Source organism: Urocampus carinirostris, chromosome 18, assembly GCF_059441175.1.
Source record: "Urocampus carinirostris isolate Australia breed hairy pipefish chromosome 18, RoL_Ucar_1.0, whole genome shotgun sequence".
NCBI lineage: Eukaryota > Metazoa > Chordata > Actinopteri > Syngnathiformes > Syngnathidae > Urocampus > Urocampus carinirostris.
In genome coordinates, this window is record NC_142366.1 from 14,112,403 (window position 1) to 14,127,633 (window position 15,231).

The window sequence follows — 15,231 nt, forward strand, 5'->3', positions numbered from 1 at the left end:
CAGGAAAAGATCGGTATAGTTTGTTGACACATGATGAGGATAGTAAAACCAAGATACTATAATCTGTTTATCATGGTTAATACTCCACAATATAAGAAAAACCACTAAGTAGCCTCCCTTCCCCTCCTTTCAAATGCTCCCCACTTGTTGCAATAGTCGACCAGAGATAATGGATCGCTGCCACATGAGTGCTGTTCATTTTAGGCAGAAAGAACAGGAAATAAAAGAGCCTCCACGCATAACACAAACTCGCTCTTTCGGACCCCGCTCTCCATATATGATCAAGAATACTGTATTTTAGCCTCGAGTACAGTTCACTTTTTGGTGGACACGTGTCCCCCCAAAACCCCCTCCTATATTTTTTTTAATTGCACTTTTTTTATTCTATTTCATTAAAATGCAGCTAATTGAGTATTGGAGGGAATATTATTACTTAAAGTCTTTTTGGTTTGGCTGGTCTAAGCGTAGACAAACCGTGGCCTGCCACATGTTCAATTCAACTTTCAGGATAATGACCGAGTGTTATGACAAAGAAACAAAAGCTGAAAAGAGCAGTTCAGTTGAGGATATTTACTACAAAGAAAAAAAAAAGAATATTCTGGGCTCGTGAATAGGACATAGTCCCTCCTACAAGAATTGAAAAATGGCTGACCAGTGTTTTCGTATGAAACAGATAGATAGATAGATAGATAGATAAATAGATAGATAGATAGATAGATAGATAATTTATTCATCCCCGCAGGGAAATTCACATTTCCAACAGCATCCCTGCGCTGAGAACAATACAATAAAAAAGCAAAAAGAATACAATATACAAATACCCAATGTGATGTTCTAATACCCACTGTACCATGTTATATAGAGTATCTAGATAGTGCTACACAGAATACACATTGCAATAAACAGGCGTGGATTGACAAAAATGAAACTTGGCTAAAAAAATGGAACTTATGGGAGATTTCCGTCGAAATAAGGGAGGACATCTTAACAAGAAACCTTTGTTCAAACTGGATCAAACTGAATTTTGCAGGACGTTTGATAAGATTATGGTAAACTTATCAGAACACCACTTAGACACCTTGTTGGGAAAGTACAGAATGAAAGGATACATTGAAACCTCAAATGAATACAAGAAGTAAATACTTCATATATGCGGATACAACTAAAGGGCATTTATAACAACTAAATCGATACGTAATTTGATTATCAAATTAACGATGTGATGATTAAATATTAAAACTAATGTAGATGGAATTTAGTGACACTTTTTAGTGACACTGATTATTTTGTTTTTTAAAATGTGAACTTATTCTACTATTTTGGTTTAAACTGCCTTTATAATTATACATTTGAGAATTATATTTTTTGGTGGGGTTTGCAGTTTGTAATCATAATGGGATGGTGGGTCAATTAGTCAGACCAGTTAACCACTGGTTTGAAGAGACTAGGCTAAGCTAATCATGCTAGCGTATCCAGGGCTAGCTAAACGAAGGGGGCTTTAAAATATTTTATAGTTCAATATGTTTTTATTTTAGTAACTGGCCCCCAGTGAGTTTTGTGACTGCCATGTGAAGCGTCAGCGAGGAACATGACTCAGAGTGGCACGGGCGGAAGGTCACCGAGCGGAGGAGCGGAGCGGAAGCGGGGAAAAAAAGAAGCCAGTCCGCCATTGTGGAAGATGGCAGGGGGGGCATTCCCGTAAAAAAAAATAGAAAAAAAAGATCGTCGCTTTTCCGTTGACCTCTTCCCAGCTCGGTTCCACGTCCACTCGAATTGTTCCACAAGAACAACGACGTCGTCGTCTGCTCCCGAGGGGCTCCGCTGCCGAGTTCGGACATCCCGGGGAGAACCGAACCCAGGGAGGCGGGAGGGAGTGACGGACAGTGCCGAGCAGTCGTCGCCCGGTTTCCCAGAGGATGTCTGCGACCACGGTGGACCACCAGCAGGTCGGTTTTGGGTCACAAAGTTTGCCCAAGTTGAACCTTGTGGGGATGCCGTCTGATGGAAAAAAGCGGGGGGCGTGTGATAGCTGTTTAGCTGCCCGGAAATGTAAGGCAGGCCGGCCTGGGTCCACGGTCGGAACCGATCGGGTTGTGGTGCTTATTAGCTGGATGCTACATTTGATGACATTCGTTTCATCAGAACTGGCTAGCTTTTATATTCGATTCTGTGCTAATGCAATCAACATCTAACCAGTAAGATTATCAAATGTCTAGCTGTGCGTTCACCTTGATTTAAAATAATATATTTGCAATACTGTTTGGGTTCTATACATGCCGCCGACTAGCACAACGATCTAATACGTTTTCTCCCTTTCAATGTTGTCCTAATGAAATCCTCTTCACAATTTCAGAGACCTAAAGGACAGGGAAATAAAGGTAAGTGACTGTAATCTAAATCAAGTACCCTCTGCACGGATTCTTTGCAGGAATACATCATTTATGTATGTGATTGTTGACCCCACAGTGATTTCATGTTCTGTTCACTTCTGCGCAGTGCAAAACGGATCAATGCATCAAAAGGACGGCGTGAACGATGACGATTTTGAGCCTTACATAAGCAGCCAGACAAATCAGGTAAAATCAGTGGTCTGCAACCACTGGGGTGCAGACCGGTACTGGGCCATGGGGCACACAAAGAAGAAAATTGTCTTTTCTTTGCTATAGCTTACCGTTTTTATTCATTTATGCCCACTTTTTTAACTCAAAATTTGGGCCCGCATAATACACAAGGTTTTATGATAGGACATTACCAGATTTGAGTAATGATTGCTCAATCGTCAAAACCAGCAGACCACATTTGCTTAGCTTTGGTTGCAACGTAAATCGGCGCCGGTGAGGGTGCCGAATCCTAACCACTAGATGACCAAGATAGTTGATCATATAGTAAAATACATAAAATTTTATGTTATTACACTCTTTCTACTCATGGCGCCCCGTTGTACAATGTTGTATTGGAGAATTATGGGAAAGAGTTCAGTCAAAACAATATTGTACAATACAATACTTTGAGTGAAAAAATTGCTATGTGTTAAAATCTAATGCATTTTCCTATTTAGTCTAGGATCCATAGTGGTCTAGTGATAACACATTAGAATTAGGCTTATTATTATTGTTATCATTAAAGTTACTATTGCATAAGACCCTAAAAATGTTGCAAGACATCAAACCATTCTGTGGTACAGTAAAGATTGCGGACCACTGAAGTAAATAATAGTCACGTGCATCCCTAAATGTAAACAGTTGGCCATATTGGATGGGTCCACCAAACACGGTTTGATATTGTCACAGGTGTACACTCATTTTTTTGGTTGTCAAAATGAAAGAGGAATATGCAAGGTTTTTTTTGTGACTTTACTGTTTATTTCTAAGTACTGTTACCTAGTGAGTGGAGGCCAGAGTGAGAATCTCACTTGCAATGTGCCCTACGGAGATATTGGACGCATCTCATTAATCCAAGGCTAAAATATTGCTCTGTTGCCCTGCCGAAATGAGCTCCCAAGAAAATACCCCGATTGTCCCTCAAAGCTTGGCCAAAAACAGTGAACCATTAGGCGGTTAGGAGAGTGCCGAGAGAGTTCTGAATTAACGCAATGCGAAAACACCTTACCAACGAGAATGGGCTGTTAGCCAGCTGAAACGAGTCTGAAAGCCATTTTTGAACCCTAACCTTTGCGTCATACGTTTTACTCCAGTGCATATGCGTCAGTTAAAATTTGTAGTCGTAACTTACTCTGGAACGTTTAACAACAGCCATATTTCGATTGTCACTCTCAATAATTAGGTAACCTAACACCAATCCATCATGGCCGCCACTACTCCGGTTGCCTGGATATTGTTCACAAGATTATGAACTATCTATAGTAAGACAAACTCAGTGAGAAGCAAAACTGAACTCAAATGTTTTATCTCCACCACGCAGGGTAACAGCTACCCACCAATGTCTGACCCCTACATGCCCAGTTACTATGCGCCTTCGATTGGATTCCCCTACTCTATGGGGGAAGCCGCCTGGTCTACAGGGGGAGACCCGCCCATGCCCTACTTGACCACTTACGGTCAGATGAGCAACGGTGAGCCTCACTTCATCCCCGATGGTGTGTTTGGCCAGCCCGGCGCTCTTGGCAACACGCCTCCCTTCATGGGCCAGCACGGTTTCAACTTCTTCCCCGGAAATGCTGACTTCTCCACCTGGGGTACCAGCGTGTCTCAGGGTGGATCTACGCAGACGTCCGTCTACACCAACAGCTACGGCTACACGCCCAGTTCTCTGGGCAGGGCCATTGCCGACGGGCAGGCCGGTTTCGGCAGCGACACGCAGCTCAGCAAGATGCCGGTCCTGAACAGCATTGAGCAAAGCATGGCGGGGCTCAAGTTGGGCACGGACATGGTAGCGGCCGTTACAAAAACGGTAGGCTCGCCTTTAGCGGGCAGTGCCGGAATGAGCAGCATGGCAGCCAACAACTTCCCGCCTTCTGTGAGCTCCTCAGCAGGGAAAACTGCCTCCTGGGCAGCTATCGCCAAGAAACCGGCCAAACCGCCGCTCAAGGTGAAGCCCAAAGCCAACATGGGATTAGTGGGGCCTGCCATACCTCCACCACCCATAAAGCACAACATGAACATTGGCACCTGGGACGATAAGGGCCCGCTTAATAAACCGCACCTCGCCCAGACCATGATGCCTACGCCATCTTTGGTGCAGCAACCCCTCCTCTCTCAGCCCCAAGCCTTACTGCAGAACCCTTTGCCCCATCAGCCACACCAGCACCAGCCCTTCCACCTTCAAACCATCCATTCCCCCCAGCACCCTCAGTCCCTCCCGCCAGGCCCTCTGCACCTGTCCTCCCACCACAGTCAGGCCCTCCACCCAGCCCAGCTGCCCGGCCCCCCACCGACTCGCTGGGTGGCCCCCAGGAACCGAGGCGATGGCTTCGGCATGGGTTCCGGGATCCCCGTGGGAGCCTCACTGTGCCCGGGCGAGGTGCACCCGGTGCTGGAGAAGCTGCGTGCCCTCAACAACTACAACCCCAAAGAGTTCGAGTGGAACTTGAAAAACGGACGTGTGTTCATCATTAAGAGCTATTCCGAGGACGACATCCACCGCTCAATCAAGTACTCCATCTGGTGCAGTACTGAGCACGGCAACAAGCGCCTGGATGGGGCCTACCGCTCGCTGGGCGGCAAGGGCCCCCTCTACCTGCTATTTAGCGTTAACGGCAGCGGGCACTTCTGTGGCGTGGCTGAGATGCGCTCGCCGGTGGACTACAACGCCTACGCTGGCGTCTGGTCTCAGGACAAGTGGAAGGGCAAGTTCGAAGTCAAGTGGACTTTCATCAAGGATGTGCCCAATAATCAGTTGCGGCACATCCGGCTGGAGAACAATGACAACAAGCCCGTGACCAACTCCAGGGACACTCAAGAGGTGCCCCTGGAGAAGGCCAAACAAGTGCTTAAAATTATCGCCACTTACAAGCATACCACCTCAATCTTTGATGACTTTGCACATTACGAGAAGCGGCAGGATGAGGAGGAGGCTTTAAGGAAGGTGAGCGGTCCCTCGGTGCGACGTTCTTAATGCAAGGTTGATGTTGTTGTCTCAGTGCATTCTCTGAAAATACACTTTGCATTTCTTAAAGCCGGGGTGTCAAACGGAGGGAAGGGCCAACAGAAAAATGAAGCTACGACGGCCGCTGGACTGATCCAATGTTGAGAAATGTTAAATGGACTCAAATATAACAAACCTACTTATAGGATAACAAATACATTCCAATATGATCAGGTCAATAACGTCAATTTTCGTTGATATAAAAATCCCCATTACAAGAACATTTAAGGAAATAAGTTGGTATTATTCATGCGCTATCACTAGCCTATATTTTATAGTTTAGCAAAAGTAGGTTTAAGTCACATAATAAAAATGTTCACTGAACTACAATAAAAATTAATAAGAAATAACTTACAATGAACAAATAAGCAATAAGAAACTGGCATTTATTTTGCAGAACATGAGGCTCACCTAGAGGTAGCTGGTATCTTGCTGCTACAGGTACCCAAAAAACCCAAACCTGCGGATTTTTGGCCACTCTGAATCTTTGTAGTTTGTATTCTTCCTTGTGCTTTTTAGCTCTCCTTTTCGGCAGCACTGCATAGTACAGCGACTTCTATTGGTCAAATAAGACACACTGTCCCTTTAAAACAGGGTGACACCCGATTGCATTTATATATTTCGATGAGAAATCCCAAACTGTTCTGTAACAGACTTTTCCTTATTCTTTTGTACATGCTATTCAATCATATCTACGGAATAAATCAGCATCCACCGGTTGCCGTGGCAATGCTCTTAAAAGGATGTCGCCGTTGAATGAGAGCCTTTGTGCCACACTCATACCTCCGAGCATCTTTACTATTAATATACTCAATGTCGCCATTGTGAGTACAACAACTCGATATGTTTTTCAATTGAGTCAGTGATTTAGGATCTAGTATTAATATAGTCACATGTCGCTGCCGTTCAATGCAGAGGTCCGCCTCATCTCTGAAAATTGGGATGACGGATTGCAATAAAGAATAACAGTGACCAGTTGATGAAGGTGCTGTATTGGAGTCCTATCAGGAGGCTTCTCCTGCAACTGGTAAAAATGGAAACCAGTTTTATCCATTTCATGTGGGGGAGCAAACCCCTACTTAAAAAAACAGCCTGGAGAGGGAAGGGCACCACCAGGCTGTACTTACCAAGACACACCACATTAAGTGGTGCCCCTACAACCCAAGTGGTAAAGGGATCCGTGAATCGTGAAAGTGCACAGAGCTACAAAACTTCTGCATGTTTAAGTAGCATGCCGAATTTATCACGATAAAGCCAAAAGGGAGGATTTTGAATGTGAACCCTTCTGCCTCTTGGCCAAAACTGTTGACCGGCAAAATGTCTGGTTCCAGCTCCAAAGAGTGTTCTCGGCTTTTGTCTCAAAACAGAGAATGCCCGGAATGTTAGTTATTTTAGCACCCCACCCCCTTCGGGGATCCCTGCGAGGGATCCCTGCGACTAGCGGGAAAGTGCTCAGGAGATGAAGCGCCACCTTGTCACTGAGCATGACTACTGCTTAACCAGGTGGATTATCGGATTTTTGGAGCACTGACTCATTCAAAAGTGTGTAATCAGGAGATAAATGGATAGTTTATTAGACACTCAAAATAAGGAGAGACGAACAGGAAAGAGAACGAATATTATCCGCCGATAGTAAAGATGACAGGGTTCGTACGGGTGCTTGAAATCTTTGAAACTGCTTCAAATTTAGTGTTGTATTTTCAAGGATTAAAAAGTGCATGAATTTAAGGTGAAGTGGTTATTCATGCTTCAAATTGTTGCAATGTTTTACAAGACTGCTTAAAAATAATACTCTCTTGTGGCTTTGCTCTGTGCATTTCTTCTTAACTTGTGATTAACTGCAGCTAGCATTAGTCTGTACGGTCCTATGAAGCGCCATCACCCCCTACGTTTGCGCCCAAAAGGACAGGCGCATGATACACCTAAACAGGGCACTGTTAAATGTGTTTTATAAGGATGACTTATCAATAATGGACATTTTTAATGGGCCATGCTAAAAATGGTGGTAAAGATTACCAGCGATAAATTGTAACATATAGAACTCCCTGCAGCTGAAAATGTTTTTTTCCAACACCTATATGGGGAGAGATTTATCTTAAAACAATTATATTCATAATTGACTCATGATCTAAAAATAATTTGTCCTGAAAATGCACACGCAAGATGTAAAATGGCATTTGTAAATCGCAGATATACATATAAAGGCAGAAGAAGATGAGCAGTCGCTTTTAAAGGTTTTTCATTACAAAATATTCTGGAAACAAATGAGTTCATAGACAATAGCTATTGCAAGACCACTTGTAAAAAAAGAAAATGGCTTACAATCATTTTCATACCAACGGTGGTCCATAAGCTCAAACGAAACCTAAATTTACAAAAACTTTGTAGTGTAGTCCTTGTACTGTAGTTATTTGTTGAAAAAAAAAACTTTTGTTCTGCTGCGCTTACAATGGCGACATTGAGTATGTTGATAGTAATGACGCCCAGATGTATGAACATGGAAGTCTGTGCACAAAAGCTTCATTCAATGGCAACGGTTAGGTGTTCTATTTTTTTTAATTTCTTCTTTTAAACGTATCCTTTTCTGCTTTAAGAAATGCACAATGTATTTTTATGGAATTGTACTAACACTTTATTTAGATCAATACTGATACAGTTGACCCCAGGGATACGACGAAAACCTGGTACCAAGGTGGTGATTGCAAAGTAATATGCTGATTAGCTGGGAATTAATTAAAGCCTTGCAAACCCAGCTTACCAAATCATTAAACTATAAAAATATTATATAGTAAGTACAACTTATGTGTCAAATATGTTTATCGGGTGAAATAACATAATGAATAAATACATACATATCTAGGAAAAAGGAAATTTAATTTACCCTTGGTGTGACTTGAGCTGGTTGAGTGGAGTGGCAGGTGGATGCATAGGGAGGGGAGAACTGCGGATAAAAATGAAAATGTTCCAGATGTGAGGATTGTCATGCCCTTAGATTTCTTTGCTCTAATCGCTTGCTTATTTTTAATAATCGTCCCGATCGTTTATTGGGTATGGCCATGCCACTTAGCTAGGGTATGTGCCTCTTTTATAATTTTTAGATAATCGCAAGATTTGTTTTCATGGATATGGTTTTTCTTTTCCCTGTAGCTAGCCTTGGGACCCATTGCGAATGAATAAAGTACAAAAAACATTGTACTAGTATTGCAGATGCGCAAATCATTTACGGAGCGCGAGATTCTGAACTAAATGAAGAGAAAGGTATTGTGGGAAATAGTTCAGCCAATACAATTTCTGTATTTTCTCGATGCCGTGACACAAACCAAATAGAAGAACAGTATTGTATATGACGTCTACCATTAGCATCTTAGAGGTGTGAGTTGTCATACTCAAGAAGTTCTTGGGTACGAAAAATAATTTGTTCTTGATGTCATTTGGTGGGGTCGAAAACAATTGTCTTACTCCACACTTTCAAAAGAAACTCCGTAAGACGGGTACGCTGTATCACGGGGGTCTTCTGTACATTTGAGGACGCAATATTAGTTGAAATTTACCAACTTCTTCAGAGGGAGAAATGGTTTGAGAAAAAAAACTAAATTCATATTTAATATTCTTTTTTTTTAAACTTCTAGAAAGGACTAACAATATGTGGTAAATTTCTACTTTGTAAAATGACCACTAGAGGGTGTCAGATATCAGCAAAAGTCAGAATACAGGAAGCTAGGATCAGTGCTGATATTATAATAATAATAATAATAATAATTTCCTTGTATTGTCATTCTGTGTAACAATGTACACAGAACGAAATGTCGATTGCATCTGACCCGATGCAGCCGCAGCCAAGAGAGGGCGCCGCCGACCACTTTTTAAGTCTTAGGAATGACTCGGCCAATAACTAGCATTATAAGGCATACCTGGCAATTCATAGGTTTTCTCTGTATGTTATACAGTCTTGATTATTTCAAATTGTGTCACCGTTTAACATTTTTTTAATGGGGAATTTAAAAAACAAAATAAGTTTGTTTGGGGGAGGGGGTTTGACGGAGATCCAGCACAACTGTAAACTTGTACGTTTTCCCCGTATTTAAAAATAATTTATTTATTTTAAAAAAAATTTTAGACCGATCTTGCCCATTTGCCTGTAATTCGGATCTTCTTGGTTACTGGTAGCAGATGACGACGTCATTGTAGTTTGCTAATATTGTCGCGATATTCTAAATAGTCTATCTTGGTGCGAGTAAATAGGTGCTGCGCTGTGTTTGTTAGGTTTATTGTTGCTTTATAAGGAGAATTCCAAATATTAATACGGGGGGTAATTGGATGAGTATTTACAGTGCCTAGCAAAAGTATTGGCCAAGAAAATTTTGTCATGCCACATTTCAGGCTTCAAATTTAAAGCTAAAAGAACTGAAAATATTTTCTCACACAAGACGCACTTGTGAAGTGGAACCAAATCATATCAACGTTTTATGTTATATTTACAACGAAAATCTGAAAAATATGTGTTGCATAAATATTGCCCCCCTGTTCTCTGAGCTCAATCAATTGACTCCAGAAGTTCTCTGATGACTTCTGAATGATCCAATGTCGACCTAAATGACTAGCAATGACAGTGCAGTGCAGTAAAAGAAGAGCATTCTATTTACCTTAAGTCCGTCTTGGGATTTTAGGCAAATTTTACAGGAAAAGTAAGGGTTAAGTCACAGTTGAAATGTGCATGCTCTGTTATGGTCTCAGGTCTGTGGAAGGAGACACTAGAATTATAAAGTCTAAAGAACTCACCAGGTAGGTCCAGGATAAAATTCTGAAAAAGTTCAAAGCAGGAATCGGATTCAAGAAGCGTTCGCAACATTTACACATCTCCAGGAGCACTGTGCGAGCAATAATATCAAAATGGAGAGAGCATAAAATCACTGCAACCCTACCAAGACCTAGCCGTCCATCTAAATTTCGGCCCAAATGAAGGAGAAAACTAACCGGAGAAGCAATTCACTTAGACAGCTGAGGTGGGACAATCTGTGCATAAGACAACTACTGTATTAGTCATACTCCGCATAAATCTGCCCTTTTTAGAATAGTGGCAAGAGGAATGCCATTTCTGAGAGAATACCATAAAACGGCCCGTTTGGTGTTTGCAAGAAGACACAAATAACATGTGAAACAAGGTGCTCTGGTCAGAGGTAACCAACATTATACTCTTTGGTCTCAATGCAAAGCGTTGCATTTGGCGTAAGAGGAACCCAGCACATCAACCTGAAAACAACTTCCCTTCTGTCAAACATGGTTGTGGCAGCATCATGCTTTGGGTTGCTTTTTATTTAGTTGGGACTGGGAAGATCATTAGGTTATGGGAAGCTAAATGGAGCCAAATCCAGGCCGATTGTTGCTGAAAATCTGTCTGAGACCTAAAAATGGGGCGCAGGTTCACCTTCCAACAGGACAACAACCCTAAACATAAAGCAAAATCTACACTAGAGGGGTTTAAAAGACCTTTGTGAAAATGACAGGAAAAATGCAGTGCACAAATGATCACCATCCAACTTTAAGGAACCTGAGCTGTTTTGTGAGGAAGAATGGGCCAATATTTCTGTTTCAAGGTGTGCAAAACACATAGACATACCCAAAACGACTTGTGGCTTTGATTGCAACAAAAGGAGGTTGTACAAAGTATTTTTTCAAAGGGGGGCAGTGTTTTTGCAACACATACTTTTCAATGATTTATTAGATACCACAATCTAAATTGTTGAAAAAAAAATGGTTTATGCTGATTGTGTCTCACATATTGTTGATTCTTAGAACATATTTTTACTTATTTTTATCTATACGTTTAAATCCTGAACTAAGGCAATATGTCAACAAGTTTTTTGGGGTCGATACTTTTACAAGGCACTGTCATTTCTTATTTAAGAAACCAGAATTAGCTAGCAAGTGTTTGAACTAGGTGTTGATGCCTCCTAATAATCTTCTTCTGTCGGCAGGAACGCAGTAGAAATAAACCGTAATCATCAAGCCAACAGACGCTTATCGAGTAGGACGTTCCATAAAACCAGAAGAAAACGCGACGTCGCCACCAGGAGGACAACCGTTTTTTCCTTCATTTTCAGAGTCGCACTTTGATCCCCTTCGCAGTTTCCAATCTTGTTTGCTACTAACTGACTAATCAGTGCAGTCGCCAATTTTATCCGTTAGTTTTTCGTTGTCTGGTTCGGAATCCGAGTGAGTTCTTCAGCTTTCGGCCGACCGCCGGTTGTATGAACCCACGATGGGCCCGGTTGTTTTGGGTTTTCTTCTGTCTTCTTGTGATTTTAAGTGCTTTTCTGTCTGAGGAGAATGTGGCTGACTCACTAGCGATAATAAAGAAATGAGCCGTGATTAGCGAGAAAAAAAAAAGCTTCTGTTTGTCTTTAATTCAAGTTTTTGTGGCAATCAGTTTAGTTTTAGTCTAATTGAAAGCCGCTAAACACCACAACAGGCGCCATCTGCTTTCTTCATCTCCCTTTTAGAATCTTGTTTTTAATTAGCGGAAATTCTCTTGCCAAAATGATCATCTAATTGCTTATTATGTTTGTGTGTTTTAATCCTGCCCATTTCAAATCCAACTGCAAAACTGTTGTGCTAAAAAAAGCGTCTAAAAAGGATTCACAAATGAATTGGTTAGTGACTGTAAGTAATAATCACCACTAGAGGTCGCTGTAGCTAAAAATGGAACTCAAGCGTGTACATTAGAAAAAGACATGATGGAAACAATGGCGACTGTATTGCAAAGAATGAGGATAGTGAAGGAAACAGTGGGGAAATTGCCACAATAATGACAAAACAATTATTAAGTTGTGAAAAAATGCTCAAAAGAGGATTCACAAATTAATTGGTTAAAGTGCCAGTGAGTAATAATTCACCACTAGAGGTCGCTGTAGCTTAGAATGGAACTCAAGCATGTGCATTGTAAGAAGACACTATGGAAGAGCTAAGGTTACCATGCAAAGATGAGAGGCTAGAGAGGGAAACAGTGGGGAAATTGCCACAATAATGACAAAACAGTTAAGTTATAAAATACTCAAAAGAGGATGCACAAATAAATTGGTTGAAGTGACAGTTAGTAATAATCACTACTAGAAGTCTCTGTAGCTTCGAATGGAACTAAAGCATGTGCACTAGAAGAAGACACAATGGAAACGCAAAGGTTACTATGCAAAGATGAAAAGCTAGAGAGGGAAACAGTGGGAAAATGCCACACTGATAAAACAGTTGTCAACAAATGCTCAAAAGAGGATGCACAAATAAATTGGTTGAAGTGACGGTTAGTAATAATCACCACTAGAAGTCGCTGTAGCTTCGAATGGAACTAAAGCATGTGCACTAGAAGAAGACACAATGGAAACGCAAAGGTTACTATGCAAAGATGAAAAGCTAGAGAGGGAAACAGTGGGAAAATGCCACACTGATAAAACAGTTGTCAACAAATGCTCAAAAGAGGATTCACAAATGAATTAGTTAAAGTGACAGTAATATTTTGTGGCCTAGAGGAACTCAAGCATGTGCATTGGAAGAAGATATGATGGAAACTCAAAGGTTACTACTTTGCAAAGATGAGAGGCTAGAGAGGGAAACAGTGGGGAAAATGCCACAATAATGACAAAACAGTTATTAAGTTATCAAAAACTACTCAAAAGAGGATTCACAAATAAATTGGTTAGTGACAGTGAGTAATAATTACCACTAGAGGTCGATGTAGCTTGGAATGGAACTCAAGCATGTGCATTGGAAGAAGACACGATGGAAACGCAAAGGCTACTACTTGGCAAAGATGAGAGGCTAGAGAGGGAAACAGTGGGGAAAAATGCCAAAAATAATGGCAAAACTGTTAAATCATCATAAAATGCTCAAAAGAGGATACACAAACAAATTGGTTAAAATGACAGTGTGTAACAATTCACCACCAGAGGTTGAAGCTTTACATGGAGTGTAAATGAAGACACTCAATGGAAGCAGAAGGGTACTACTTTGCAAAGATGAGAGGCTAGAGAAGGAAACAAGGGAAAAATGCCACGGCTATGACATGATTATCAAATGCACATTTGTGTTGTGTTTTATTCCTACACTTTTCAAATCCAACTGAAAAAAATGCCCAAAAGAGGATTCGCAAATAAATTGGTTAAAGTGACAGTGTGTAGTAATTCATTACTAAAGGTCGGTATAGCTTTGAATGGAATTGAATAGTGTGCATTAGAAGAAGAGACAACGGAAGCACAAAGGTTACAACGTTGCAAAGATAACAGGCTAGAGAAGGAAACTGAAAAGAAATGCTTCAATTGTGACAAAACAATTACCAAACATATCTTTTAGTGGTTTAATCCAAGTGACAGTCTTATAGGTTACTCTACAGATCAGGGGCTAGAGATGGAAACAGTGACAAAATTGCCACAATTATGACAAAACAATTATCAAATGCATATTTTTAGTAGTTTAATCTCACCCGTTTCAAATCCAACTGCTCAAAAGAGGATTCACAAATAAATTGGTTGAAGTGGCAATGTGTACTCATTCACCTGTAGAGGTCAGTGTAGTTTAGAATGTAGATGAGGCATGTGCAATAGAAGAAGACACACTAAGGAATCCCCATATTCAATTTGTAAATTCGGACTAAAGACTAAAGCGAGATACACTTGTAGTGGCTGAAAAGAACCAATGACTTGAGTTGGTTAAGGCTCACTTTAGAGCAGGGGGTCTCCAATGTGATGTCCGCGGGCACTAGGGTGCCCCCTGAGGTGCCTGCAGACGTGTTCTGAAAATAGCTCACCAGTGCTGGGTCATTGTAATTTCCTTATAAAACTGTTTTTTTAGCGGATGACTGAGTCCATTCAACCTATTTTCAATAATTAACCTGGACATGAAATAGTAACAACCAGGGTTGGGTAGGGTTACTTTAACTGGATTACTTTCAATTACTTTTGGATTACTCCAATACCAAATATGCTAATAAAAGACAAAAGAAACTAAATATGAATACAATTATGACTCAAAACACGTGGTAAGCTTTCTCTCCTGGCTTTGATCTCTTTGATCTTCGGCAAAACTAACATAAAATGCGACAGAAACAAAATGAGCTTGCCAACATCATTTTTGCCGTTCCATGTATTCCGTTACTCCCCAAGCCAGCACAAAATTTAATAATTTAATTCATATTTAGTTTCTTTTGTCTTTTATTAGCATATTTGGTATTGGAGTAATCCAAAAGCAATTGAAAGTAATCCAGTTAAAGTAACCCTACCCAACCCTGGTAACAACATAGTAATAACATGCTAAGTTGTTATTTTAGGAATGCATATCAAATTGGGTTCCCTTTGCATTAGTTAGTAACAAAAAGTAGCTTTCAGAAGGTTAGAGACCCAGCAAAATGTATTTACACAGAGCAGATAACAATAACTATAGGCTGCTGCAAATTGGCTAAAATGAGTGGCCAGAGAAGGAAACAGTGGGGATAACGTTGAAGAATACGACACGCTGGCAAGTGACACTGAAGCACGATTCAGGAGGAGCTAACAATAGGGGCTAGTGACGAGCCATAGCCAGCAGCTGAGGAGCTAACATAAGTGGCTGGAGAAGAAACCTGTGGGAAAAAAAAGTCAAAGA

General features: G+C 41.0%; 1 protein-coding gene across 1 annotated transcript; it reads left to right on the forward strand.

The window, feature by feature from the left end:
* Positions 1-1,439: 1,439 nt before the first annotated feature.
* On the forward strand, positions 1,440-13,644 carry ythdf3 (YTH N6-methyladenosine RNA binding protein F3). The gene is made up of 5 exons (XM_088322251.1): positions 1,440-1,946; positions 2,354-2,378; positions 2,497-2,576; positions 3,922-5,544; positions 11,580-13,644. The coding sequence occupies exons 1-5, from the start codon at positions 1,917-1,919 to the stop codon at positions 11,601-11,603; spliced, it is 1,782 nt and encodes a 593-aa protein (XP_088178377.1). The 5' UTR covers positions 1,440-1,916; the 3' UTR covers positions 11,604-13,644.
* The last annotated feature ends 1,587 nt before the right edge of the window (positions 13,645-15,231 follow it).

Excerpts from the sequence above, each read along its gene's own strand:
- ythdf3 (XM_088322251.1), top strand. The coding sequence starts at position 1,917 with ATGTCTGCGACCACGGTGGACCACCAGCAG. Across the intron at positions 2,379-2,496 it reads TAAAGGACAGGGAAATAAAG|TGCAAAACGGATCAATGCAT; the intron begins GTAAGTGACTGT and ends ACTTCTGCGCAG. Across the intron at positions 5,545-11,579 it reads AGGAGGAGGCTTTAAGGAAG|GAACGCAGTAGAAATAAACC; the intron begins GTGAGCGGTCCC and ends TTCTGTCGGCAG.